Below are 25,369 nucleotides of genomic sequence, written 5' to 3'. Positions count from 1 at the left end.
CATGCTTCACAACAGGGAGCAACCAAGGGCAAGCCTGTGTGGAGGGAAAAACGTGTGACAGTCCCTGTAGAGTTTTGCCTGCCCTTGCACCCACCCTCCCCTCTCCATTTCCTGCTTGAGATAAAAAAAAAAAAAAGCACGATCCGCATTGCTGTGGTTCTGCAATCATGAAAGTAAAGCGCATTTAGATGCTGGAGGGGGAGACAGGGGAGGTGTGGGATATGTGGAGTCCTCATTTTTGACTTAAGGTTAACTTTTTGGTATATTCCCAGGAAGTTGGCAGTATTGTTCTTGCAAATTTGCGTTGTAATGCGATCAGGTTCCAAATGTAAAAACAAACAAAAAACATGGGGAGATGGGGAGGAGAGGCAGCTAGTCGGCGCAGTTGATACATACATGTGTCCCAACCACCTACCCTTTTCTCTTTCTCCCACAGAAAACTCTGCCCACTACATCTCTAATGTACCTTTCAGTGTTCCCCATATTCAGGTTCCCCATTTTAACCTTTTCTGCTCCACCCCCTCTAGCTTTGCCTTTCCTTCCTTCTATCATTTATCTTTTTACTCTCTCTCCTGTGCTGATACAAACTGAGCCAAGGAATCCTTAGCAATGTTGGTTGGTGGCTGTTCACCAACCCAAAAAAGTGGCTGCCAAGATCTCACAACAGTCTCACAAGATCTCAGTGACACACTTTTCTTAGGGAAGCAGACATTATTTCAACTATCTTTAGAGTTTTCTACCCACCCCAAGGATTTTTTTAACATTTATATTTTTGCACAAATCTGGAGCTTCCCCCTCCCCCACCCTCACTCCATCTGATCCTGGGCCCACTGTGTAAATTTTTGATACACATTCTATGGCTTGGTTCAGACAAGGAATTTCTTCCCAAGTATTCACACAAATCGGTTGTTCCTCTTGTCCTTGATACAGTCTTCTTTTTTTTACATCATTACAAAAATCCAGAAAAATATCACCACACTCCCTTCACTTCCACTTAACATTCAGTTCTCCCAGCATGCTTAGAACTACGGCTGACTCTCGCAAGTGCCGTTACTGCAATGGAATGGAGATGCAATACAGGAAGGCAGCAGTTAGAAAGATGAACCAGGATCTGGGAGACCCTGATTCAAATCTGCACCTTGCTGGATGTTTTGAGGTCAACCCCTATCTCAGCATCACCTGTTTCATGAGGAGAAAAGGGAAAAGTAGAACCATGTCCACTACTTTGGTGTCCTTGGGGAAGGACAAGACACAATGTGACAGATAGTTAGATGCCATTTAATATTTACATGAAACCACTGGGAGAGCCCATCAGGGAGTTTGGGATTACACCCAGTTCTACTTCTCTTTAACTACTGAGTAAAATAGGTCTAAGGAAGTCCTGAACAAGTGCCTGTCCAATAACCTGAAGCTCTGTCCAGATGAGAGTGAGGTACTGCTGATCAATGGCAAAAGGTGTTTTGTGAGTGAGGAGTCAGCTTGACCTGGAAAGGGTTGTACTTGACTGGAGGCCCAGATCTCCTCTTCAGCACAAAGTGTCTTTTATCAGCTATGGCTGGTTCCCAGTTATGGGCATTCATTGAAAAAGTGTAATCTGGTCACAGTGATCCATGCCCTGATTACATCCAGACAGTCATGGCACATGCCATGGACACCACTTCCTGGGAGGTGCCACTGAACTGCCAGTCCCCTGGCCCCCTCACCAACTGGCTGTGCAGTGGCAAGACTCTTTTTGCCAATGATTTGCACATATGGTACAGCACCTGTGGCATCTTTAAGCGGGGCAGATCAGAGCTCTAGCAGTGGGACTACTTCCCCTGCCCCGGCTGGTCCAGCCTGCTCAGATGGCAGCAGCAGGGTTCTGTGGGGCATTACAGACTGCCTGTCCCTTCCCTTCCTGTAGCCCCTTCTTTGGATGCTCCCAGGAGGAAGCCCCCACAGTGGTAACAAGGAGTTCTGCAGGGTGTTTCCTAGCCAGAGCAAATTTCCTACCGCACCACATGATCAGGAGTCGGTGTGGGGAGGACCAGTCTGCACTCGCCCCTGAAAGTTGGAGGCCAGGGACCCAACTTTTGACCTGCAGAGTTGACCTGGGCATCCCCTCACCCCCACCCCATATCATCAAGCCCTACTTCTCCCCTTCCTTGCCCTGGTGTACACCAAAACACTGAAATTAGATTACTGTAATGTCTTTTATGTGGAGCTACCCTTGGAAACTTACAGCTTGTCCCAAATGAGAAAGCCAAGTTATTATCAGAGGTGGGATACAGGGACCATATTATCCCAGTGCTGAAAATCTGTACTGGTGGCCCATTTCCAAGCATAATTCCAAGTGCTGTTAAATTCCTTATGGCCTGGGCACCTGAATGATTGCCTCCTTCCATATTGGCCAACCGGCCAGTTAAGATCTCCCTCACATACCCGGCTCTCAGAAGTGAGGCAGGTGGCAACCAGAGATGGGACGTTTTTGCCAGCTGCTCTTCTCCTGGAGCCTCACCAGGCATTTACATTGCTTTCTTCTAGGCTCCAGGTGAAAAAAAAATTCTGTTCACTTAGGGTTATAATTGTGGAGGTGATCTTTTAACATTATTTTAGCCTGTTATTTAGAACTGTTATTTTAAGCTAGCAGTTATCTCTCTTTATGGCCTACAGTTTTATTTACCGGGTTTTAAATTCTTTCTTGCTTTCTCTGAATTAAGTAGTATTGTCTTAAGTAGTATTGATCTATCCCAGCTAAGAATAAATGAAGAAAGGAAGAATTCAAGCCAGAAAGCTGTATTAAGGTTCCTTATCTCAAGCTGTCCAAACTCTCATGGCCTGAACAAGGAATTTAACTAAAAAACGGTGTATTTGCTGGCCTAGGGCCATTAAAATTTTAGTTACTAAAATGTCTAGGGAAGGTGTTTAGCCTTATATCATAAACATTCAAATAAAATATACTTCACGGTTTCGATGATACCTAATGCCACAACTACAGTCTGAAAAGTGTCCCTCACATATTTGTTTATTTCCATTTCTAACCTGCCACTCCCGGCAAATGCTGGCTCATGGCAATTTACAACATTTTAAAATACATATTACAGCATAAACCGGCCTTAAAACTACAAACCAATATCAAGATTGGTGGGGTTTCCATAAGGAGAGAGGGGCGGGCACATCTAGCCTGGCAAACTGGCTTTTAAATGCTAGATTTTAATGAATACATTGTAATGTATTGTATGTATTAACTTGTACACCACCTAAAGCAGATTCCTGGAGAGGGGGCATAATTATTTTCTAAATAAATAAATGATAGGTAAGCACACTAGGTCGTATATAACACTAACGATTAAATGGGGATGAGAGAATAACCCTCACTGCCCTGAGCAACTAGGAGGAAAGGAGGTACAAAAATACATTAGACAGATAGGAATACAAAACTGGTAGCATATAATTAAGTTCAAAATTAATTGGCAAGGGAGAGTCTATTTAATTTCTTTTATGTCACCCACTACCTATTAGCCAGTGGCCACAAGGATACTAAAATTAATTAGTGGCCTCTTTTGCAATAGCTGTCACACAATGGAGCACTAACTTGTCAAACAGAACCAAAACTAGTGGAGACTGAAATGAAACTACAGCTGGTTGCCATCCTTTTTGTTTTTCTCTACAAGCTTCATGTAGTGGTTTTAGGTTATGTCTCACTTGCTTCTTCAGTCATTTGCTTTACTTATGTACTACACATTATGAACTTTTGCCCCCAGTCCCAGCTGGTTGATGCAGTTGCCAAGTGCTGTCTTGAATCTATTTAGTGATCAGTACTAATTAGATAAGCACCTCATGACACAGCCCGTGTTTAACATCATGAAGTGCCTCATCACCTTCCTTTTTCATTTTAGAATGGAAAAGAAGATACGTAAACTATATGCAACAAGGTTTATCCTTTTTTCTGAAATATCCATTCCAAAGAAGTACGCTCTATAACTTAAACATCCACATTTGAACACTAAATGATTGAGGTCTTTTATTATTATATATATATTTATTATTATTTAACTTCTATACTGCTCCTCCCTGCTGTTGTATTGATCTCACTTCTCAGGAGGAAGTGTTGCACACAGTGCTGTATTAAATGTCATATTCCCATTACAAAGACTATCCCTGCGGGTGGCACATAGCTGATTCTTCTTGGATTTGGCGCCTGAAAACTAGCCCAGGAAGCCTTCCTTCGTTCCCATTCTCCGCAAGCTTTCATGTGATAAGGACAGCATTTCAGCCAATTTTCTGGTGGCTTGGAACTGTGGAATTCTAGCCAATTTCAGACAGCTTCCGGGAGTTCTGTCCATTGCTCGGCACCTTTGCACACACATGACAGGGAAAATAATAAGCAAGCACTTGAAAGCTCTCCCCCTCCATTTTCAGGTTACGGGGTCACAGCCAGCTCTTTCTGAAATCATTTCTCCTTATTTCCTATTTTTCCCTATTAGCTATCAAGCCCAGCTCAAGGTGTTGGTGTTAATATAAAAAACTCTAAGTGGTTTGGGCCCCAAGTATTTGAAGGAGCACCTTTTCCCATACAGACCTGCCTGAGCACTGAGATCACTATGAGAAAGCATTCTTGTAGTTCTGCCTCTCTCAGAGGTGTAAGGGACAGTGACATGCAGGAGGGCCTTCTCTGTAATGGCCCCCAGATTTTGGAACAGCCTCTCTCTGGTGACTTGCCAGGCTTTTAATTATATGGTTGACAGCAGCTGGTGAAAAAACACCTCTTTGCCTAGGCCTTTAATGTCTAGTTTTCTGAGGGTGCTGTCCTGCCAGGATGTGGGGTGGGAGGTTGTTTTATTTCAGATCATTTTATTCTGTATTTTATTCAGTGTTGCTGTGACTGGCCCCGGGTGAAGGTGCAGGATATAAATTCCTAAATCCCATACATTACAGAAGCAACCTCAAAGGAGAGATATTTACCCCGATAAACAGAATTCCAAGCACAGCTGTGCTCAGAGTCTTGTCCCTTTCCTAGATGGAGCAGTCGATCAGGGTAGCTACAAATACTTTCAATATTTGATCTATACTTGAACAGTAACCATATTTAACACGATTACTAGGAAGCACATAAAATTGTTATAATGGCATTTATCACAGATTAAACTCAAAGCAACTTGTTTGGTCCAAAGTCACTGAGTAAAGCAGTGTCGTCGTCCCCCCCACTAACATTTGGAGTCAAGTGACACACTACACAACTTTTATGAAGGCCAGTTCAATTACATTCAAGCTGCAATCTTTCAGGTACTTTTCTGTGAGTAAGCCTCGTTGAATAAAATAAGATGGAATTGTAAGTAGACCGGTTCAGGACTCTCTCAGTGCTGCAACAGCAAAATCTTTCCTTCCACTGTTCCGTAATGACAGGATGTTTCATTGGACAATTAACTTATGCCCAGCAAGATGATTAAATTACTATTACTACCTGTGATTCACTTTTAGGTGTGAACACCAAGACATCCTGATTTGTTTTCTTTCAGAAGTTTCTTTGGTGATGGGAATGCTACGCGTGAAATTCCCAGAGGAGTTCATGGAGTTTATGGACTTGTGGTGGTGTGTCCATGACTTAAATTGCTTTAACCATTTGGGCATTAGCACATGGCCCTTGGACTGCAGCTATGAATGATTTGTATATGTAACTGTTATTAAACCAAAACTACAATTCACACATCTTTGGCAAAAAAAAATGATTTTTAATATTTGGTAGGCATATTAGAGGAAAAATTTGAAAGGGAAAAAAATTGCCCGCAACAGCAATTTTTAACCAAACAAGAGATAATCATTCAGATTTCCTTCCCATTGTTTGGAGTGCTGGAAAATTTAATCCGCCTCCTATGACCCTGACACATTAGTCACTTCCATGTATTTATCCCTTACATAAGAATCATAGCAAATCACTTCTTGATCAAAAGGGAAACTCTACATTTAAAAGATACATTGAGTCTTCTACTTCAGAACCAAGTACTACTTTGGTCTTTTGGATGCTTACCCCATTTTTATCGAAAGCTCTGAACATGTTCTCCACATATGATTCAGCTTCCTCATCATTCTGTACTCCAAAGAAGCGTTTGAATTCATGCATGAAGAGTGTCCCGCTTGGACACTCCACAACAAACTTTTTATACCATTCCTGCAGTTCAGCCACATCAATCTCAGTTTGTTCCCCATCCTCATTAGTGAAGTGTTGTCCCATGCTTCCTTGGAACAAGGAGACAGAACAAAGGGTTTCTTCTTGCAGCTTTGTATTTTCTTTGTTTTTAAATAATGTTTTCTTCTTTCAATGAATATCATATATATTTATTCTGTGTTATTCTCTCTCCTCTTCCTGCTTTCTGGGCTGAGGCTTCTGCTTAACCTCCCAGTCTCATTCTCATATTAGTACAACCCATAATGGATTCCCAGACTTAAACCTGCAAAGATTAAGTATAGTTAAGATCATTAGGAGATTCCCTTGTATGCGTCACAGAGCCCTTCAGATGTTGCAGAATACTTCATTGAACAATGCTCCTGAAGTAGGGTCAACAGAGTTTCTGATGACAGTTCAAGAAACTCCAATCACTTCTTAAAAGCTATCTGTAACTCTTTTCTCATAGATTCTGAACCATAACTGAATCCATACCTTCAACTAGATAGCCATGTCGGTCTGAAGGAGCATGGCAAATGGAGTCCAATGGCACCTTTAAGACCAACAAAGATTTCTTCAAGGTGTGAGCTTCTGTGTCCACGAAAACTTCCTCAGACAATGGAACAGGGATCATAAGAGTTCAAATATAAGGAAAAAGTAAATCAGTAGCAAATTAGTAAACACCATCATAAGTCTGAATCATAGAATAATGGAGTTGGAAGGGTCTTCCTGGGTCATCTAGTCCAACCCCCCACCCAATACAGGACACTCATAACCCTATTGCTCATCCACTGTAAACTGTCACCCCCTTGAGCCTTCACAGAATCAGCCTCTCTGTCAGATGGCTATCTAGCCTCTGTTTAAAAATTTCCAAGGATGAAGATCCCACCACCTCCCGAGGAAGTCTGTTCCACTGAGAAACTGCTCTAACTGTTAGGAACTTCTTCTGGATGTTTAAACAGAATTTCTTTTGAATTAATTTCATCCCATTGGTTCTGGTCTGTCCCTCCGGGTCAACAGAGAACAACCCTGCTCCATCTTCTATATGGCAGCCTTTTAACTATTTTAAGATGGTTATCAAATCCCCTCTCAGTCATCTCCTCTCCACGCTAAACAGACCAAGTTTCTTCAACCTTTCCTCATACGTCGTGGTCTCCAAGCCCTTCACCATCTTTCTTGTACTCCTCTAGACATGCTCCAGTTTGTCTTCAACTGTGGTGCCCAAAACTGAACACAGGACTCCAAGTGAGGCCAAACCAGAGCAAAGTGGTACCATCTCTTCCCATGATCTGGACATGATACTGTTTGATACAGCCCAAAATCCCATTTGCTTTTTTAGGCACTGAGTCACACTGCTGACTCATATTCAATGTACAGTCTACTAAGACTTCTAGATCCTTTTCATACATACATACATCATCGGGGTTATGTAAGCCGCCTCGAGCCTTCGGGGGGAGGCGAGGTATAAATATAATAATAATAATAATAATAATAATAATAATAATAATAATAATAATAATAATAATAATACTGCCAAGACAAATCTCCCCCATCCTATATTAGTGGAAATGTTTTTTCCTACTTAAATGCAGAAATTTACATTTGTTCCTAGTGAATTTCATTTTATTCAGTTTAGCGCACTTCTCGAGCTTATCAAGATCATCCTGTATTCTGATTCTGTCTTCTGTTCTGTTTGCTACCCCTTCCCGTTTAGTATTGTCTGAAAATTTAATATGTACCCCCTCTAACAACACATGCCCCAGGACAGATTCCTGGGGCACTCTACTTCTCACTCTTCTCCAAGAGGATTCTGAACCATTAACAAGCATCCTTTGGGTATGATCTGTCAACCAGCTGTCAATCCATTTTACCAACTTGTCAACAAGAAGTTATCAAAAGCTTTACTGAAATCTAGATAAACTATGTCCACAGCATTCCCCTGATCCAGCAAAGTAGTCACTTTCTCAAAAAGAGAGTTAAGGTTGGTCTGACATGACTTGTTCTTGCAAAATCCATGCTGAGTCTTAGAAATCACCACTCTGTTCCAGCTGCTCAAGGACCAACTGTTTGATAATTTGTTCCAAAATTTTGACAGCTACAGATGTCAAGCTGACGGGTCGGTAGTTACCCAGCTCCTCCTTTTTTCTTTCTTGAGGATTAGGACAACATTCACCAGCCTCCAATCACCTGTTCTCCAAGAAGTATCAAAAATAACGGACAGAGGTTCAGCGATTACATCTGCAAGTTCTTTTAGTACTCTTGGATGCAATTCATCTGGCCCAGTATATATTTATTTTATTTATTTTATTTTATTATATTTCTATACTGCCCTCCCCGGAGGCTCAGGGCGGTTTACATTAAACATATAAACAATACATGCAGTATGATAATTCTTTGCAAGAAAAAGCAGTCCTTTGGCTTCAATTCTCATTCACAAAAACATCGGAGCAATAAAAATGTAAAGTTAGTGATTAATGGAAAACACTTTCCCAGTTGTCTACCATTAATTTTGACTGTCTTATCACGTGTCACAAAACATGTGAAACAACAGCTATAGGGCATATGGCACAAAACCCAAGATAAGAATAAATATTGTTACCAACTATGACTAACATTATTATACTTAAAATCCTTGCAAACATCCTTAAAAGCACTCCACCTCAATGCCAGAGTGGTTCCTCTATTCTTCTAAGACCAGTACACTCCGCAAAGGCAAACAAACAAATCTCCTCCCCCACAGACACAAGATGTACCTATCTACTGATATCAACTCAACGACTCTCCTTTCCTCAATATTTGCTTCCTGTCTCCCTAACACAGGGCCTATTAGGCAACAGTGCAAAAGGGGAGGGGCATCTTGGTGTTAAGCAGGCAGTACTTCATCATGATGTTGGCACAATGTCAAAATGGTATAACCCTACATTCCAGTTCAAGGAACACAACCATATTCCCTTTCCAACAATTACTGCTCCTGGTCAAACACAATCTTTTTTGCCTTGCACAATCACAGCCCCAAGGAGCAGCCCAAGCAGAAATTTCAGACAGAATATAGAACCAGAGTTGGAAGGGGCCATACAGACCATCTAGTCCGATGCTCTGCTTAATGCAGGATCAGCCTAAAGCATCCTTGATAAGAATCTGTCCAGCCACTGCTTAAAGACCTCCAGTGAGATCACTACATCCAGTTCCAGTGCAAGTAACCACAAGGGGTGATTAAATTTTGGCTCAGTTACTACACTACTTCCTCCAGCAGGTTACCCCTAACCTGTGGGAAATACCAAGGAGGAGTGAGGGAAGTATAGGAACTAAATTACATGCAGGTGTCAACACTTCCCCAAATCTGTTGCTCACACCATGTGCAGAGTGCTGGAGTCCACATGCTCTTTTTACTACTTCTGAACATTACTCATCACTGTCCATGTATCTCTATCTCTATTGTCTGTTTCCAGGCAGCTCTCCAACAGATTGTGCAGTGATAGAATCAAGTGACCCAAAGTAAATGATTATGATTCTACATTGTGGTAACTTTAATAATAAATGACAGATCTTTGGCATGTAATGCAGTATGCAGAGACATGTCAGATATTGTTTTAGAAATTTACAATATTAAACTGAAAGACAGGAACACCAGGTAAGCAAGTCTTTCATTTTAAAATCTATTATCGTACCATGTTGCCCAAGATCAAATCTGTATGACTGAGTCAGATGGAAACAAATGACTTGTTGCTATAATGGGTTAAGACATCCTTACACCTAGACAAGACTGGTGTGCAGTTAGGAAGAAACAACACCGTGGATGTTGTAATTACAACAAAGTGCTAAGGATTACATGGAGCTGCTTTTGATTTGCAAGCAGACCACTTCACAAAGACAAACAGATGGTAACAAGGTTCTAGATAATATTATAAACTACCCAATCATTGTCCAATCAGATCAAATTGCCACCTGGTGGAGCTTTACTGGGTTGTTATAAAGCTTTTATGTCAAGCCCCTGAGGATTTTGACCCAGAAAACTGATAGGCCCACTATAATTCCTTTACAGATAAAGGAATTATTTTGCAGATAAAGTTACTCACACCTGCCATAAAATAGATGCTGCAGCTGGACTGATTCAATCTCAAATATAGGTGCTTCGAAGTATGAGGCTTATCACATCTAGCCTTGACCATCATGGCTAACAGTGTTATACCAGGCTGGGTTGGTTGACTGGTGCAGGAGGTAATAAATGTCTCTCTATAACTGTTTATGCACTGGGAATCTCACTGCCCCAGCTCCCATGCAGGAGCACAAATCAGGGGCGGATGAGGTGCACCAGGCCTAATGCTCCCCCGTGTGGGTGCAGGAAGAGGTGGGGCAACCTGCCACGATTAAAATTCCAGCCTGCAGCCCGGCATGAAATCTCCAGTGCATAAACGGTCTCAGATTACGCCCAGTTTCCTGGCTGAGTGCATGAGTGATAGTTGCCCTCCATGCAGGTAGGGCAGTCACACTTCCTCACTTAGGCCTTTCTTATCAAACCACAGGACCTTTGAAGGATTGAGACTCAGGTGGCTCTGCTTTAGCCAGCCCAACACTGCTTCCAGACATCTGGCTAATGAGTCTGGGGGTGAGTCAGGGTGGCTGTCCATCAGGAGGAAAAGCTGAGTGTCATCAGAAGTTCCCCAAAAGGTCCATCCACATCTGAAAGTGTCCAAATTCTACTGGTCCACTGAGACAAACAGGCACAAAACAACAATCCACCCCCTAGAACAACTTTCATAGATATTTTGAAAGGAATCAACCAGTTCTTTTTATTATATTTTTTGTTGTTTGAAATAATCATAGCTCACTTTTTCTGAATAAGGCTGAGGGTAGTGACCTCTAAGCATAGATCAAAACAGTAAAACCATAAATATACAACATCTACTTAAAAGCCAGACTTAACCGCAGTCCACCACCAAAAAGATATACAGAACGTCCACTGAAATATAGACATAAAAGCTCTCCTAAAGGAAAGAAAGCATTTTTCTTACCATCACCAGCAATCCATTCCAAAGGAGTGATCACAGGCAAAGCACTTTCGAATAATACTACAGTTAAATTTGGGAGTTCAGGATGGACATGGACTCTGGAAGGGTTTTGAGCTCTTTTCTTGAGAGCCAGTTTGGTGTAGTGGTTAGGAGTGCGGACTTCTAATCTGGCATGCCGGGTTCAATTCCCCACTCCCCCACATGCAGCCAGCTGGGTGACCTTGGGCTAGCCACGGCACTGATAAAACTGTTCTGACCGAGCAGTGATATCAGCGCTCTCTCAGCCTCACCCACCCCACAGGGTGTCTGTTGTGGGGAGAGGAATGGGAAGGCGACTGTAAGCCGCTTTGAGCCTCCTTCGGGTAGGGAAAAGCGGCATATAAGAACCAACTCTTCTTCTTCTTCTTCCACATGGTCAAGGAAAACTGAACTTGAACCAACAAACCCACCAAAACCCCCAACGTATGTACATAAGCAAACCATGGATCTCCCCGCCAGTATGCGCTATTGGTCAGTTTCAATATACACTGCCTGAATCCTGCAGATCGGATCTAGCTGCACAATGGCCAATTACATTGTAAGCTACAACCCTGCCTTGGACCTCAAGCTTGGTCCTCTGCAGGTCTACAGACACAACAACGGAGTAGTTTAAAACTTGTGAAGAAGTACAGGGAAAAGCTGGTGGTGGTTGGAATGAAGCCAGCACACAAGCTCATCTAAGGAAAAAAGGCTTTCAGGTAAATTCTAGCTGCAGAGAGAACTCTAGAGCAGGGGTAGTCAAACTGCAGCCCTCCAGATGTCCATGGACTACAATTTCCATGAGCCCTGCCAGCGAACACTGGCAGGGGCTCATGGGAATTGTAGTCCATGGACATCTGGAGGGCCGCGGTTTGACTACCCCTGCTAGACTCTCCTGTTTTACACTTTTCTCCATATACTGGCAAGCCATATAATATTGGTTTTATACTAGTTTCTAATGATTTTCCTGAAGGAATCCTGGGAACTATAGCTTCACGAGAGCACTGAAAATTCCTCTGGCATTCCTAGTTTTCCTCACAGAACGACAGCTCCCAGAATTTCCTAAGAAGAATCAATTACTATCAAATATATCATACACCTGCACTGTTATTATAATATTAATACTAAATTATTTGAGGCCTCTTTGCTGTATTAATAATACCTGAGCGACACTATAGAATTCTTCATGACTTTACAAAACAATTGTTAATTTTATGGTAGATGGATCACAAAATAGGGAGAGGCTTCAGGGTACTAAGTACTTCCATTTGCTGCTTTTCTATTGTCTGTAATGCTGTTTTTTGAAATTCAACTGGATGGCATGTGAAACAAGATTCCACATGCCTGGATCATTATTACATCATTTGTTTTGCAGCTCTGGATTCCAGTGACTTGTTCCTATGAAGAAAGAATGGTTCTGTTGTCTTTATTTAATCTATATTTTAAAAAACATACTGGGATGTGGTTGGAATAAGTTACACTGCTTGCTGATGCCACTTCAGCACCTACCTGTGCCTAAAAACCAATGTAGTTTATTAGACTGAATAGTTTCATAGTTAATCTTCTATGCATGTTATCATACTATATTTACACACTGTATACAAATTATAAATACATTTTTAACATGAAGGAAATTATTGTATTAATATGCTAATTGTACCTTGCCTTCATATAATCTATGTCTGCTAGGGAAGGGTGGAATAGAAATCTAAATAAATAATTTTACCACATAAAAACCTCACTGTACTTCTGATCACGTGCCAAGCCTCTGATTGGCCATCACTGGGGGACATCCCCCAATAGGGTGGCTGTAGTCCCCAACTGAAGGCCAATCAGAGGCTCTTACCTCCCCTTCCTGCTTGCTGGCACTTGACCTAAGAAGAAGAAGCTGACAGGTAGTAAGCCAGGGAGGTAGGGATGCCTTTCTAGCTGCATTCAGCTGCGCTCCGTGGCCTTCTGACCACTGTGAGGGTGGGGAGGGACATCCAGGCATGCTCCTCATCCAAGCCTGCTGGCTGTGGGGGGAGCTCAGGGAGGCCACCTGCCCCAACTTGCCACCTGGTCCTCCCTGTTCTGAAAGAGCAAGGGCAGAAGGGCTGGCAGATCTCCTGCAGAGTGCAGTGTCCCAGTTGGCGAGCTCAGCCACTTTGCTCTCTGCCCTTCTGCCCTTCTACACCCCATTCTAAAAACAGGCTTTGCTACTAGTAAATAAAGGGTGAACATAATTTCTTAAGCGGATAAAGTGTGTGCCATCTAAATTATTATTCCATCAAACTGCAGTTACCTGAATGCAGGTAATCCAAAGAGTTGGGATTTACTGAATGTCACCCACTCTAGATTTCAAATAGGCTTTGTTGAACTAACTGTGAGTTTGGTGCCTCTAGCTTGCACAAGATCCCTTCTATACTCCTAACCCTGAACCTCATTTCCCCAGGCAACACTTTCCTGAGGGGGAAGTTTCTTTAAGGGGACATAATTTGTACCCTGTAGATCCCATCATCACCAAACTTAGAAGGCAGGTAGAGGAGGTGGCTTTAACATGGGGGGGGGGGGTGTTGAAATTCTACAGCATCACAATCCACATAAAGCAATCCAGATTGCCTAGCATTAAAAAGCTTCTGAGAGTCCATTGTTTGCAAATCACACATGCCACAAACCAAGCCACATTTTCCCAGTTTGTATTCACCCATAATCCTCATAATGTCAGAAGAACTGATGAACTTAGAAGCAAGTTACATTAGTACAACTGAATTTACTTTTACCATCAACAGGGTTGCTGTTTTACTTCTTTTGGTCCTGCACACTTTACATGTCTTTAGTACATATATGATTATTGCCAAATTATGAAGAAAGGTTTATGAAAAAAATACATTAAGCAGTATAAGGGACAAGACGACTCTCAAACATTTAAGAAGAAAGTTAGACAGATGGAGGCCTATCTTGGGCAAACAAAGTACAAAGAAACAGATGACAATCAGTCACATGACCTTTAGGTGAGTCATGCTCTTATCACTGATGAAAGCTAAGAAATTTCCCAGCTCAGTGCTTGGGAGGATTTAACAAGACAGGTTATTCATTTTCCTTGAAACTGCTCACAGAGCATGCTCAAACATGTTGACTACACTGATGTCTGAAAGAAGTCACAAAGTGATTATAAGAGGGTCAGACTAATCTGTATGGTATTCTGCATTAACAAATCAGTCTGCCATTATTACTGGGCATAAAAAGCCAGTGGATAAGATATTACTAAGGACTTTTTGTGGCCTAGCAATAGTAAAAATTAGAAGGATGAAATCAGGCAACAGTGGAGAAACCAGGCAACAATGGTGGAATCCAGGTTTTATAATACTCTGGAAAGACTTTCCAAGTTCAATTATTATTCTGAGGAGGTGTGCATGCACACGAGAGCTCACGCCTTGAATAAATCTTTGTTGGTCTTAAAGGTGCCGTTGTGTTGTACTACTTTAGACCAACACGGCTTTCTGCTTGAATCTAAGTTCAACGTGGTTTTTGAATGGTTACTTGTGATCAGCGAAACATTGTTTCAATTTCATCTGACTGGCTTTCATTTTGGGGTTGGAGCAATGGAACATGACAGCATAAGATCAAAGAGAAAACTGACATATGCTGTTTATATGTTTGGAAATGCTACACAATTTAAAAACACTGAGAGTTGACACTGGGCATAAAAATAAAACTCAGGCTTTCCAAAGTTTACAACATTGTCAGAGACTTGAAAGCAGACCGCAGCCTCTGCGAGAAAAAGAAAAGGGAATTTCTTCCCTTTTCTGATTCATTTACATAGATTACAGAGTAGAACTTGCTCTCTCGAAACCAAGATTCACAGCTGAGTCATCCCTCCCCACCTTACAAGAAGGTACTATTACACCAGGAATCATATCACAGAGAATATACAGAAGACAGCTAGTCAGTAAATGTGTTGGAAAGTGGAATAAGCTGTGCAGAAGTTACAAAGAAAGGTATGCTTCCAGAGTACTTTCCAGAGGAAAGCAAGAATGGATGAAATGGTTTGATATTCTTTGGAAGGATCTGGATTCCATACTTCAATCATGCTTCATGGTTCTTTGAGGTGGGTGCAAAATAATATGTTAGCATAATGTATCATTTTGAAAAGAGGGATTTGTCTTAATGTGAACGGGTATTATGGGTTGCCAAAGTCCTAGTTCAAAGACATTGTAGATAAAGACGTAAAATAAAACAATGTAAACTAACATGTTGTCTATAAACTGTCTAAACTGGAGTATTTAAAAATTGAATGCTTACTAACCATTTTGTAAGTAACAGGCATGGTGAAGTGGACTTGCACTTTTAGGCTGTGGTGCAGAAGAGCTCCACACTCTTTGCTTTTGATAGTGCCCAAGTCAATGAGAGCCAATAAGCTATAGTTGTTAGAACAAGGGGTTCATGGCCGTTCCTGTTCTGCATTAATGGACTCAGCCACAAGCTAGGGAACTAGCCGCTTCCATTACTTCCCCTCCCCAGCACCCAAGCATGAGTGAGTTCTCTCATGGTTACTGGGTTGGGGGGGGTGGAGACTGCATATCTACTCTCAGCTTAAACTACCTCCCCCCCCCCTCCAGCCTGCCTGCTGATTCTGGTGGTGATGTCAGTTCTGGGAGGGGGGGCAGGGAGGCGTGGCCAGCGGACATCACTTCTAGGGCTCCTTGAAGCCTAAAATTTATTCCAGGGTTTCTTCCATAGGGTTTCTTCAAAAGGCTGAAAAGAGTTGGGTTAGTCCAGGGATTCCCAACCAGTTCCAGAAGGGGTTCGCAGCTTTTCCCTTCCTGCTTTTATGGACTCAGCCACAAGCTAGGGAACTGGATGCTTCCATTGCTCCCCCCTCCCAAGTGTGAGTTCTCTCATGGTTTCTGTGCCTGGGAGGGGGCAGAACCTGCATGCCTACTCCCACCTAAAACCGTCTCCTTTCTCCTCCTCTATTTGGTGATGTCACTTTTGGTAACATGTAACTTAAGGGGGCCTGGCAGGGAGGCAGTCTAAACCCAGCTGACATCATCTTTGGGGCTCCTCAACGCCTGTAAAATTATTTCAGGGGCTCCTCCACAGTCAAAAGGTTGAAAAAGGCTGGGTTTAGACTGTCAGACTAAGATGTGAGACTCCTAGGTTTGAATCTCTACTTGGCCATGGAAGCTTGGGTGGTGACCTTGGTGTCAGTTATAAACACTCTACACAACCTGCCTCACAATGTTATTGTGAGGGTAAAATGAAAAAGAGAACACACACAACTTTGGGTCTGAATTGGGCAAAAAGTAGGGTGTACATTATGTAAATAAAATTTTAAAAATTAAAGTTTTGTGTATTTCTAATAAAGTATAGGATTACATGCATTACTTTGAAATACAATTCTAGGCAAACAAAAATAAAATGCATTTCCACCGAAAGAATACAACATAATTTGTTGTCTTCTTACTCTTCTTGAGAGCCTTTTGGCAACATCTTTTTATAAAAAACTGGAAAGGTTTAACTGCTAAAATATGAGTACCAACTCAAGTTAGGATTGGATGAAAAGCAAGTTTCAAACTCTTATGGCTGAGGCAACTGAATATGAGAAAGGACTGTACTGATGAGGCCAGCTGTACTGAAAGATATCTGCTCTACCCCTAAGAAAATTAATGCACTTTTTAATGTTAGCTATACTATCCCAAACTCCCTGATAATGCACGCAGCCTCTATGGAAGTATGCCACACTAAATCAAATAAAACAGGAGTCCAGAGACACCTAAAGACTAATCAAATGTCTTCCATCAGAAACTTCCCTGCGGATTACATGAGCTCTGGCTGAGGAAAGCTCACACTCCAATACATCCGGCTAGCCCCTAATGTGACACCTGGCACCTGTTTTGTCATACAACTATAGACAAATACAGCTACCGCTGGGAACAAATCTTTGTAGGTCCTAAAGTCTGATGCCACGGGAATTAGACTTTGTTCTGCTGTTTCAGACTATCACGGCTGCCAAACTAGAGCCTCCCACGCGGAATTATTTACTCTAGAGTAAACGCCTTTGCCCATGGCGTGGGCTCTTTAGACTTCCCACGGTAAAGCACTCTGTGCATGCTCCATGAGCCGATTCCCATATCTCGACCGCACTCACTCCAAAGCGTCTCAAACTCGTTGCGCTGCCACTCTCCTTTCGGCCCGTCCTCCCGCCCCGCAGCCGCAATCCTTGACATACCTTTACCTCCTACTCGCTTCTTTCCGTCCACACCCCTACGCAGCTCGAGCCGCTTCCCCCTCCGGGGCGGGGCGAACCCGGCAGCACCTGGCCCAGGTGAACGAGTCAGGCAGCGCCTCAGCTGAGGAGCGCCGGAGCGGTGAGTATTACGGCAGAGCTGAAAACTTCGCGCAGGTAGAACCCTCACCCCCCCCCCCCCCCGGGCCTCCAGAGCCACCAGGTGGGTTGCAATACGCACACAGCCTCTTTCTCGCCTCTGCTTCAAAACATGCGGGGGTCTTCTTCAGGAGAAGGTGGCTTCTTCCCAGTGTGTCCCTTACCTGCCTAATCTCACGCTCTCGTGAGGCATACCCCCCCCCCCCCCCATTACCCGGTCTCTTCTGCCCACTGAACTGTTTAGTCCCCGAAGCTCCAGTTCCTGGCTGTAAGTTCGCCTTCTCGCTTGGGAATCCTGACTATGTTTCTCCAGCATGGCACGCATAGAAGGAAGCCTCGGGGGGACGCTCTCCTGGGACGCTAGGCCTGTGCCCTGAGGGCTAAAGGATCTTGGGGTGAGCACACATTAATTTTGGGGCTGGATAGGGAAGAATCGCCTCCGTATGCTGCAGGCATATCTGCGTCTCAACGAAGCACGAGCTGGTTCAGCATGTTTACAGTGAAGGAAAGGCCTGGCGTACTCGTTGGGAGCTACTCCCAAATATATGTGCACCTATGGTACCTTGGGAGGTCTGGTTGCAGCCTTACATTTGTAAATGGTGTGCGTTTTCCCAAAGGAAAAGACGTATATTACTAGGGGTATCCAAAGCAACACACAACCGCGTCAAATCTTTACCATTGTTTGGTATTTTTCTGGTTATTCTAATTAAGGGGCCTTTTTTGGGAAGGGGAAGCAACATGGCTGCTTGCATGTTGCGCTTTTTGCAGGGGCAATAGCTGGCAAGGAACTGAATTTCTTGCTGCTGAGAAGCTGATAAGGCTAATATAACGTGTGCATTAAGTCTGCCTAAGAAATAGTTTATCCTTGATGCATGTTATCTTATGATCCTGAGTTAAAACAGACCTCTTTATGGTGTTAGCCAAAGCGAGTGTTCAATACGGGTTAATGTTAATTAGTTTTACTATGCAAATCACTCTTAAATAAACAGATCAGTTTTAAAACTTTAGCTAAGCCTCTCTCCTTAACAGGCTCTGTGCTGCTGCTGCTGCATCAAGGAGGAAACAGAATGCCCTGTTTATTTTGCTTGAATATGTACAATTATAAAATGATATTTTGAAATTTAAGATGTTTTGTAACACTGAGAATAAGAAGAGTAGTAGCATTAAAAAAACAGAATTTTGGGGAGTTGAGTACCTCTCAATTTTTAAATTTTTTAGAGGAGTTAGAATGTTTTGAGAACCTGTGTGATTGTGCAGTTGTCTGGTTTTAATTTTATTTATGAAATGGCATTTTAAAAAATTACAACTGCATACAGAATCAGAATTCCACACCACAGTAGTCTGAAATCTGTGCCAAGAAAAACAATTCTATAACCTAATTAAATTCTACATTATAAAGCAAAGAAATAAAGGATTTTTAAAATTCTGCTTCTGCTACTATTTGTGGAGTGAAGTTAGAGATGACCCATGCACATGTTGCTTAGTTTTTTTCTTTCTGGCTTCTTCAGACTTGCCCTGTTGGTGAAAGCTCAATATGTAGGAATAAGGACATTCTTGTTAAACCTGTGCCCAATTATCTAAACCTGCTGGAAGCCTTTGTTCCTCCCAAAGAAAAGATGTTCATTATGAACATATATTCGCTTGACAGAAAAATAATTGGGTCCTTAGGCAATCATGTCTTTCTAATTTTTATTAAGGCAAGGAATGGCAGAAAAAAAATATACATGATCAAGCGTACCTAAGCATAGCCTTGAATTATATGCTCTCAAGTCTCTTAGTTACAATTAGGAGTGTCAAAACTGAGTTTAGACTTGCAATTTGTTGCCTTGCCAGGAAAAAATGTAAAATAAAGCATTTCTTGTAGCCAGGCAAGTCTAGGTCACCAATATTATTTCTTTCACTGAAATGGCCACAAAGCTTTTAAAAAGTATATCAGTGCTCACATTGGAAAACTGGTAGAGGCTTGTCTGTTGCAAGAGTTGGAAAAAAAGTTGACAATAGAAAACAGAAGGAAAAGCAAGTTTATGTAGTAAATAAAGTGTATAATTTGGACAAGAGCCCATAGAGACTACAGAGGAATATTTGTATATATACTTAAACTTTATAACATTGATCTCATAAATAGTTTATCATTCATACATACTATATGGCACATTAGTTGCAGATCAGATCAGTTACATTTAAGCAATACCTGTACCTTTGAAAATACATTGCATGTAGTAGACACCGGAATTATTTTTTGATTCTTAACACCGTATATTTTTATTCAAATGAGTAGCCATGTTAGTCTAAAGTAGCACAATAAAATCAGAGTACAGAGGCACCTTTAAGACCAACAAAGCTTTATTCAAGGCGTGAGCTTTCGAGTGCAAGCACTCTTCCTCAGACTATGAATTTACCATCATGACAGTAGGAATAGTAAGTGAAACTGTGTTGTGAAAAAACATTACATTTGTTCCAAAAGAGATAACCTTTTATTTAAAAAATCTGGGAGATGACACTTTCTTAAAAGGTCACCTAGCTAGCTGCATGTGGAGGAGTGGGGAACAAAACGGGCTCTCCAAATTGGAGAGCACTGCACCAAGCTGGCTGTCTTGAGGCCCCATAGCTGCATTCCCCTGGACATCTTTCTACATTGCCTAATTGGAGAGGGGCAGTTCTGTGTTATGGCTTTGCATGCCAATGGATCAAAAGTGTTAATGACAAAATGCCTGAACTACTGGAGAAATGTTACCAGTCAGAATAGGTGTTATTGACCTAGATGGCTCCTGGGTGACTAAAATGTTATGGCTCCCATCATCTCCCATTTTGCTCTGCTCTACTCATTTTGGAAAGAAAAAAAAAGATTTACAGTCCTGTTGATTAATTGCCATGATGTGGCAGTTTTCTAACTACTACTCTGTGGTTCTGAATGCATAATTCCACTTCATGTACTTTTATGGACTTGGTCAATGGCATCTAGTTTTGCTACACTAGTGCATTGAAAATGGGTGCACAGGCAGAAATGTTAACAAGACCGGTAATATCTGTGACAGAGATATTTGGGACAGCCTTTTTGTCCCAAGTGTCAAAATCTATGTGGAGATGCTGGAGAGCCAACAACCAAGAGGGGAGGGAGAGAAACTTGGGCTGTACTTGGCCAAACTAACTGTGAGCAAGGCTGAGTTCCATTGGTTGTGCGGGTCCCGAAGGTGATGATGGGTGTCAACCATACTTATCACCTTCTCCATTCCATAGATTCCAGCAGTACCGCTAGTGCCTTGGGCATAGTTCAGTTGCTTGGATGAAGAACTGAGTGCTAAGTAAAATGACCTGGCATGTCACTGTTTAGCATGCATGTGGGGGTGGGGGAGTTGTCCACCCTAAATTATAATGACATCCCTTCAAAGTGAAAGTGGGGTGGGAGAAGATTGTATCAAAGCTCTTCATGAAGTGTAGTTCAGCAGTTTCAAGTTATTTTGCTGCTTTTATAGATCATCTTCTCTTGCTGTGTTCCTGCAACTAGAAAAAAGGTATTTGGCTAGTATTGGCTGTGGATGTAGTGTCTTGTTTTTTCCCCCGTAGTAGTCTGTGAATTCCATTTTGGCCTAACGTATATGGTGGAATTTTACAGAAACACGTATGTTATCTGCATGGAACTGTTGTTGCATACTATTACTTTTTTGAGTTTTATAATAGTAATAGTCATTTGTTGGCATGACTTGCTGAATAGTATTGTATTTCCTGTCCTCGCCATCACATGATTTTATGTGTGATGTGATATATATTGATCTTGCATTCATTGGTGGCTGTAGCAACAATAGCCAGTCGTCAGACTGGGATCTGTAGGAAAACTGAGAAAACAAACATGATACAGCTCTCCATCACTTTATGCATTATTTTTTCCATTGAATATTGGGTATTTGTGCTAATGCTTTCATCTGAATATTATACTTTGTGCTTCATCTTTATTCTCCTTTGACATTTCTTTCTTGGATACTCACTGTTGATATTGTTTCTTGTTGAAGATTAGGATTGGAGCATTTCCTATTTAAATAGGAACATTCCCTATTTAATTAGTTTGGAATATGATAGATACTGCTTTGTTCTGTGCATTTTAATTTATATATATTCAGTTCCCTTGCTTTTGTTTGTGTATGGCTTGGTTGCATATTAGTCATTGCTACCCAGATTCAGTGTTGTTCTAGGACACCAGTATTGGTCCAGTGCAATGGCTCAGTGCTATAGCACATCATCAAACCTGTTCAATAGCAAGGATTCCTTGGAAAGTATTCAGGGCACCACCATTGTTAATGTCCTTGCATATAGAGCAAGGATAGACAAACTGTGGCTCTCCAAATGTCCATGGACTACAATTCCCATGAGCCCCTGGCAACAGCATGCTGGTAGGGAGTCCTGGGAATGGTAGTCTATGGACATTTGAAGAGCTACAGTTTGGCCAGATCCTGGGGGTGAACTGCCCTCTGGGGTAGATTCCATTCAATAGATGGCCTCCCTTATTTATGTGTTTACAGGGCTCTGTTTGTTGCAATCCTATATCTGGTTAGTGTAGCATATTTTTCTGCCAAGTACTTTTACTTATTAATATGATTGGCTGTATGCCAGCAGTTCTCCAACTTTAGTAGTCTGAAAATCCCCATTTTGCTTTCAGATTTCTCATGGACCCCTGAGCTGCCTCCTCCTCCCTTAGCAGCAAATGCCTGACATCCCCCTTTTCATGTTGCATGTTGCATGTGGCAAACTGAACATGCTCTACAGAGACTTCAAAACAATACAGTGAGAACTCTTCATCAGCTACACTTTGGTGGGGAAACAGTTTTAGGTAAATCTATGCTTTAGACATGCATGTCAAACAAAATGTAGTTCAATTATGTAGTTCTTCCATAGACTTTAAAATTATTTCTCCTTAATAATATCTGTGATACTCTTTGTTGTTCCCCATCTTGCATGTGAATTTTTGTCTGCAACAAGAAACATCTTTTGTTTTGAAAGCTGTAGCTAGTAGCAGGTATGCAGAAAAGATTATTGCCAGGTAACTTGTATAGGACTCACCTTGCTTCTAAAAGCATACAATATCCTTCCTACTTCAGCATACTTTCAGTATAGTCAAAGAATTAAAGATGAATTCAGTAAAAATAAAACACAAATAAGGTTATAAGCAGCCTGTTTAAATGTGCCCTTTTCATACCAATGAGCTGTTTTAGAATCATAGAATCATAGAGTTGGAAGGGGCCATACAGGCCATCTAGTCCAACCCTCTGCTCAACGCAGGATCAGCCCAAAGCATCCTAAAGCAGTTTTAATCAACAGCTGCAGAAACAGAATTAGAACGTGACTAGAAGTTAAGATATGTGGTTGCTGCCCAAAGATGATCCATATTTTCCTAACTAAAACATTGTGCTTTTGCCTGCTTATGGCAGTCCATGAGATGGAGCAGGGAAATGTGCAAGTCTGTGATGTCAGGACATAGGTAAGTAATCCTAGATATAATAGAGAGGGGTGGTAATGGCAGAAACAGCTGGTTTGGGGTAGTGGTCTCTTCTATATAGCAACTTCAAATTCTGCCATTATGCTACCATGTAACTTTAACCAGTTTGTATGGCTTTTTTGTCCCAGTTTGAACTGGTAGCGTAAGTTGTCCAAACTGAAAAAGGGTGCTGAATATTGTGAGATTTTTATTTGAGTTCTTGTTTACATTGTTAGGCTGGGCCTGCCTAAGCTTATATCAGCAGCTAAGTCGGCTCGAATTTGTTTTATGAGACCGTCAAGGAAATAGAAGAAGTTGCAATCAAAGTGTTGACAATAGGCACAGTTGGTTTCTATTGCTTCATTCATAGAAAATGAAAGTTCCTTCAGATTCCTGATAGTTTGTTTGCCATGTGTTTTGTGTGTGTGTTTTCATCCAGATAATGGCATTACACCCACGCAGAGTTCGATTGAAACCCTGGCTGGTAGCTCAGGTAGACAGTGGCATGTACCCAGGCCTCATATGGCTTAACAGAGAAGCCAAGCGATTTCAGATCCCATGGAAGCACGCCACCCGCCACAGCCCTCAGCATGAAGAAGAGAACACCATTTTTAAGGTAAGCAAAGCTACACAGAGAGGTTGAACTCGTGGCACTGATTCAAATTCATGCTTGGCCAGGAAGTAACTTTGGGTAGCCTCTGCTTCTTAGACTAACCTATCTCTGAGTGATTGTGGGAATAAAATAATAAATCCCCCTCCCCCATGTATGCTTTCCTGAATTCCTTTTGGAAAGGAAGGAGACTATAGTACAGGCCAGGGGTAGTCAACCTGTGGTTCTCCAGATGTCCATGGACTAAAATTCCCATGAGCCCCTGCCAGCATTTGCTGGCAAGGGCTCATGGGAATTGTAGTCCATGAACATCTGGAGGACTACAGGTTGACTATCCCTGGTATAGGCAACAGGCAACTGTTGAGGTCATTGTGTGGAGACTCCTTTTCCTTCCCTGGAGAACTGTTTATGAGTAATGGTGCTCAGCTTGCAGTTCCTGGCACCACTTAAGTTTAGCGGGTTAACATTTGCCTGTGGTTTGTCGGAAACCCATTTGTGTTCATGGGATAGAAAATGCTATAAATGTATGTTTTATGGAATCCAGCACTTAGGGATGGGGAAGAGGTCATTTAAAAAAATCAACATGTTTTTGTTTTTGAAAGAAAAACCTATTCTCTTAGAAGGTAGGAAAACTCACTTGGGCTCTGGTTGAAATGAATTAGCGGATCCTTATGTGATTTATACTCAGAAATAGTCAGAAAGGCTTGCTCCGTTTATGTTGCAGTCTTGTGTGGTTAGGCATACGCTTGCAGATTTCTCTTTGTGGAAATTACAGTATTTGCTGGCGTATAAGGCTACTTTCCCCCCCTGAAAAACATGCCCCCAAGTGGGGTGGTCGTCTTACACGCCGGGTTCACTTCAGTTGGGATAGACATAGTTGCCCATAGTGGCCCATAGTACTGTATTTTGAGTGGAAATGTTGAGAGGTCGTCTTATACGCCGGCAAATACGGTAGTAACTTTTTCAACAGTGATCCACAACATCATCCATTACATATGCTCAGATAGAAGTTTGAGTCCAAACAGAAGTTTGAGTCCACGCACACTTCTTCCGATTGCATGTGAAACCTTGTATCGTGTCTGTCTGTCTTTCTCTCTTTCTTTCTCTCTCTCTCTCTCTCTCTCTCTCTCATTACAAATTATCACTTGGAAACTGATTATTATTAAACCATTATTAAACCATTACAAATTATCACTATTAGACAAATGGCGAATCATTCTGTTAGATGTCGTAACCCTCACCCCCCCCCCCTGTTCAGCCCAAGGGTCAGTTCTTTTATAGTAGGAGCGAGGGCCAAATGTAATCAACGTGGAGGGGGGATCCTCCAATGAAAACACCAGGCCCTGCGGAAAGCTGGCAATTCTTAATACTTGACCTTTTCTTTAACTTTGTAATATCCACTTTTTCCACAATAGACACTTCGTTAATAATCTTCTGGAGAGGACAGGGAAGGTTAGAAAGGGTTGCTACTTACTTTAAGTAATCTAGACATTTTTTTGCTTAATGAATTAAAACTATGCTATGTATGGTGGGGAAGGCACTGGCAAACCACCCCATATTGAGTCTGCCATGAAAACGCTAGAGGGCATCACCCCAAGAGTCAGACATGACTCGGTGCTTGCACAGGGGATACCTTTACCTTTATGTATGGTTTATACAAAAACAAAGAAATTCCTGAGTCCTAAGAGGAAGAAGACTGCTAATATATGATGGGAAACTAGGAGCCAAAGCAATTTATAGTGGCCAGTATACC

The 25,369-nt window shown here is 41.9% G+C and overlaps 2 protein-coding genes across 12 annotated transcripts in view; one reads left to right on the top strand and one right to left on the bottom strand.

The window, feature by feature from the left end:
• GUCA1B (guanylate cyclase activator 1B) overlaps window positions 1-17,495 on the bottom strand; it is a 27,544-nt gene extending 10,049 nt beyond the window's left edge. Inside the window, exons 1-3 of one of the 7 annotated variants that reach the window (XM_077334886.1) lie at window positions 17,384-17,495; window positions 6,638-6,748; window positions 6,008-6,428 (exon numbers count right to left, since the gene is read on the bottom strand). In XM_077334886.1, the coding sequence (XP_077191001.1) occupies window positions 6,008-6,211 (204 nt within the window). In that variant the 5' untranslated portion in view covers window positions 6,212-6,428; window positions 6,638-6,748; window positions 17,384-17,495. Of the gene's footprint in view, window positions 1-6,007; window positions 6,429-6,637; window positions 11,937-17,383 lie in introns of those variants that run through there. The other 6 variants (XM_077334888.1, XM_077334889.1, XM_077334887.1 and 3 more) reach the window with 6 other exon arrangements.
• IRF6 (interferon regulatory factor 6) overlaps window positions 15,068-25,369 on the top strand; it is a 25,315-nt gene continuing 15,013 nt past the window's right edge. The window contains exons 1-3 of one of the 5 annotated variants that reach the window (XM_077334880.1): window positions 15,068-15,259; window positions 22,191-22,361; window positions 23,446-23,622. In XM_077334880.1, the coding sequence (XP_077190995.1) occupies window positions 23,449-23,622 (174 nt within the window). In that variant the 5' untranslated portion in view covers window positions 15,068-15,259; window positions 22,191-22,361; window positions 23,446-23,448. Of the gene's footprint in view, window positions 15,260-17,393; window positions 17,523-17,779; window positions 17,935-22,190; window positions 22,362-23,445; window positions 23,623-25,369 lie in introns of those variants that run through there. The other 4 variants (XM_077334879.1, XM_077334881.1, XM_077334883.1 and 1 more) reach the window with 4 other exon arrangements.

The sequence above is a fragment of the Paroedura picta genome, chromosome 4, assembly GCF_049243985.1.
Source record: "Paroedura picta isolate Pp20150507F chromosome 4, Ppicta_v3.0, whole genome shotgun sequence".
Taxonomy (NCBI): Eukaryota; Metazoa; Chordata; class Lepidosauria; order Squamata; family Gekkonidae; genus Paroedura; species Paroedura picta.
The sequence above is the reverse complement of the archived record's forward strand: the minus strand, read 5'-3'. Positions and strand labels throughout refer to the sequence as shown.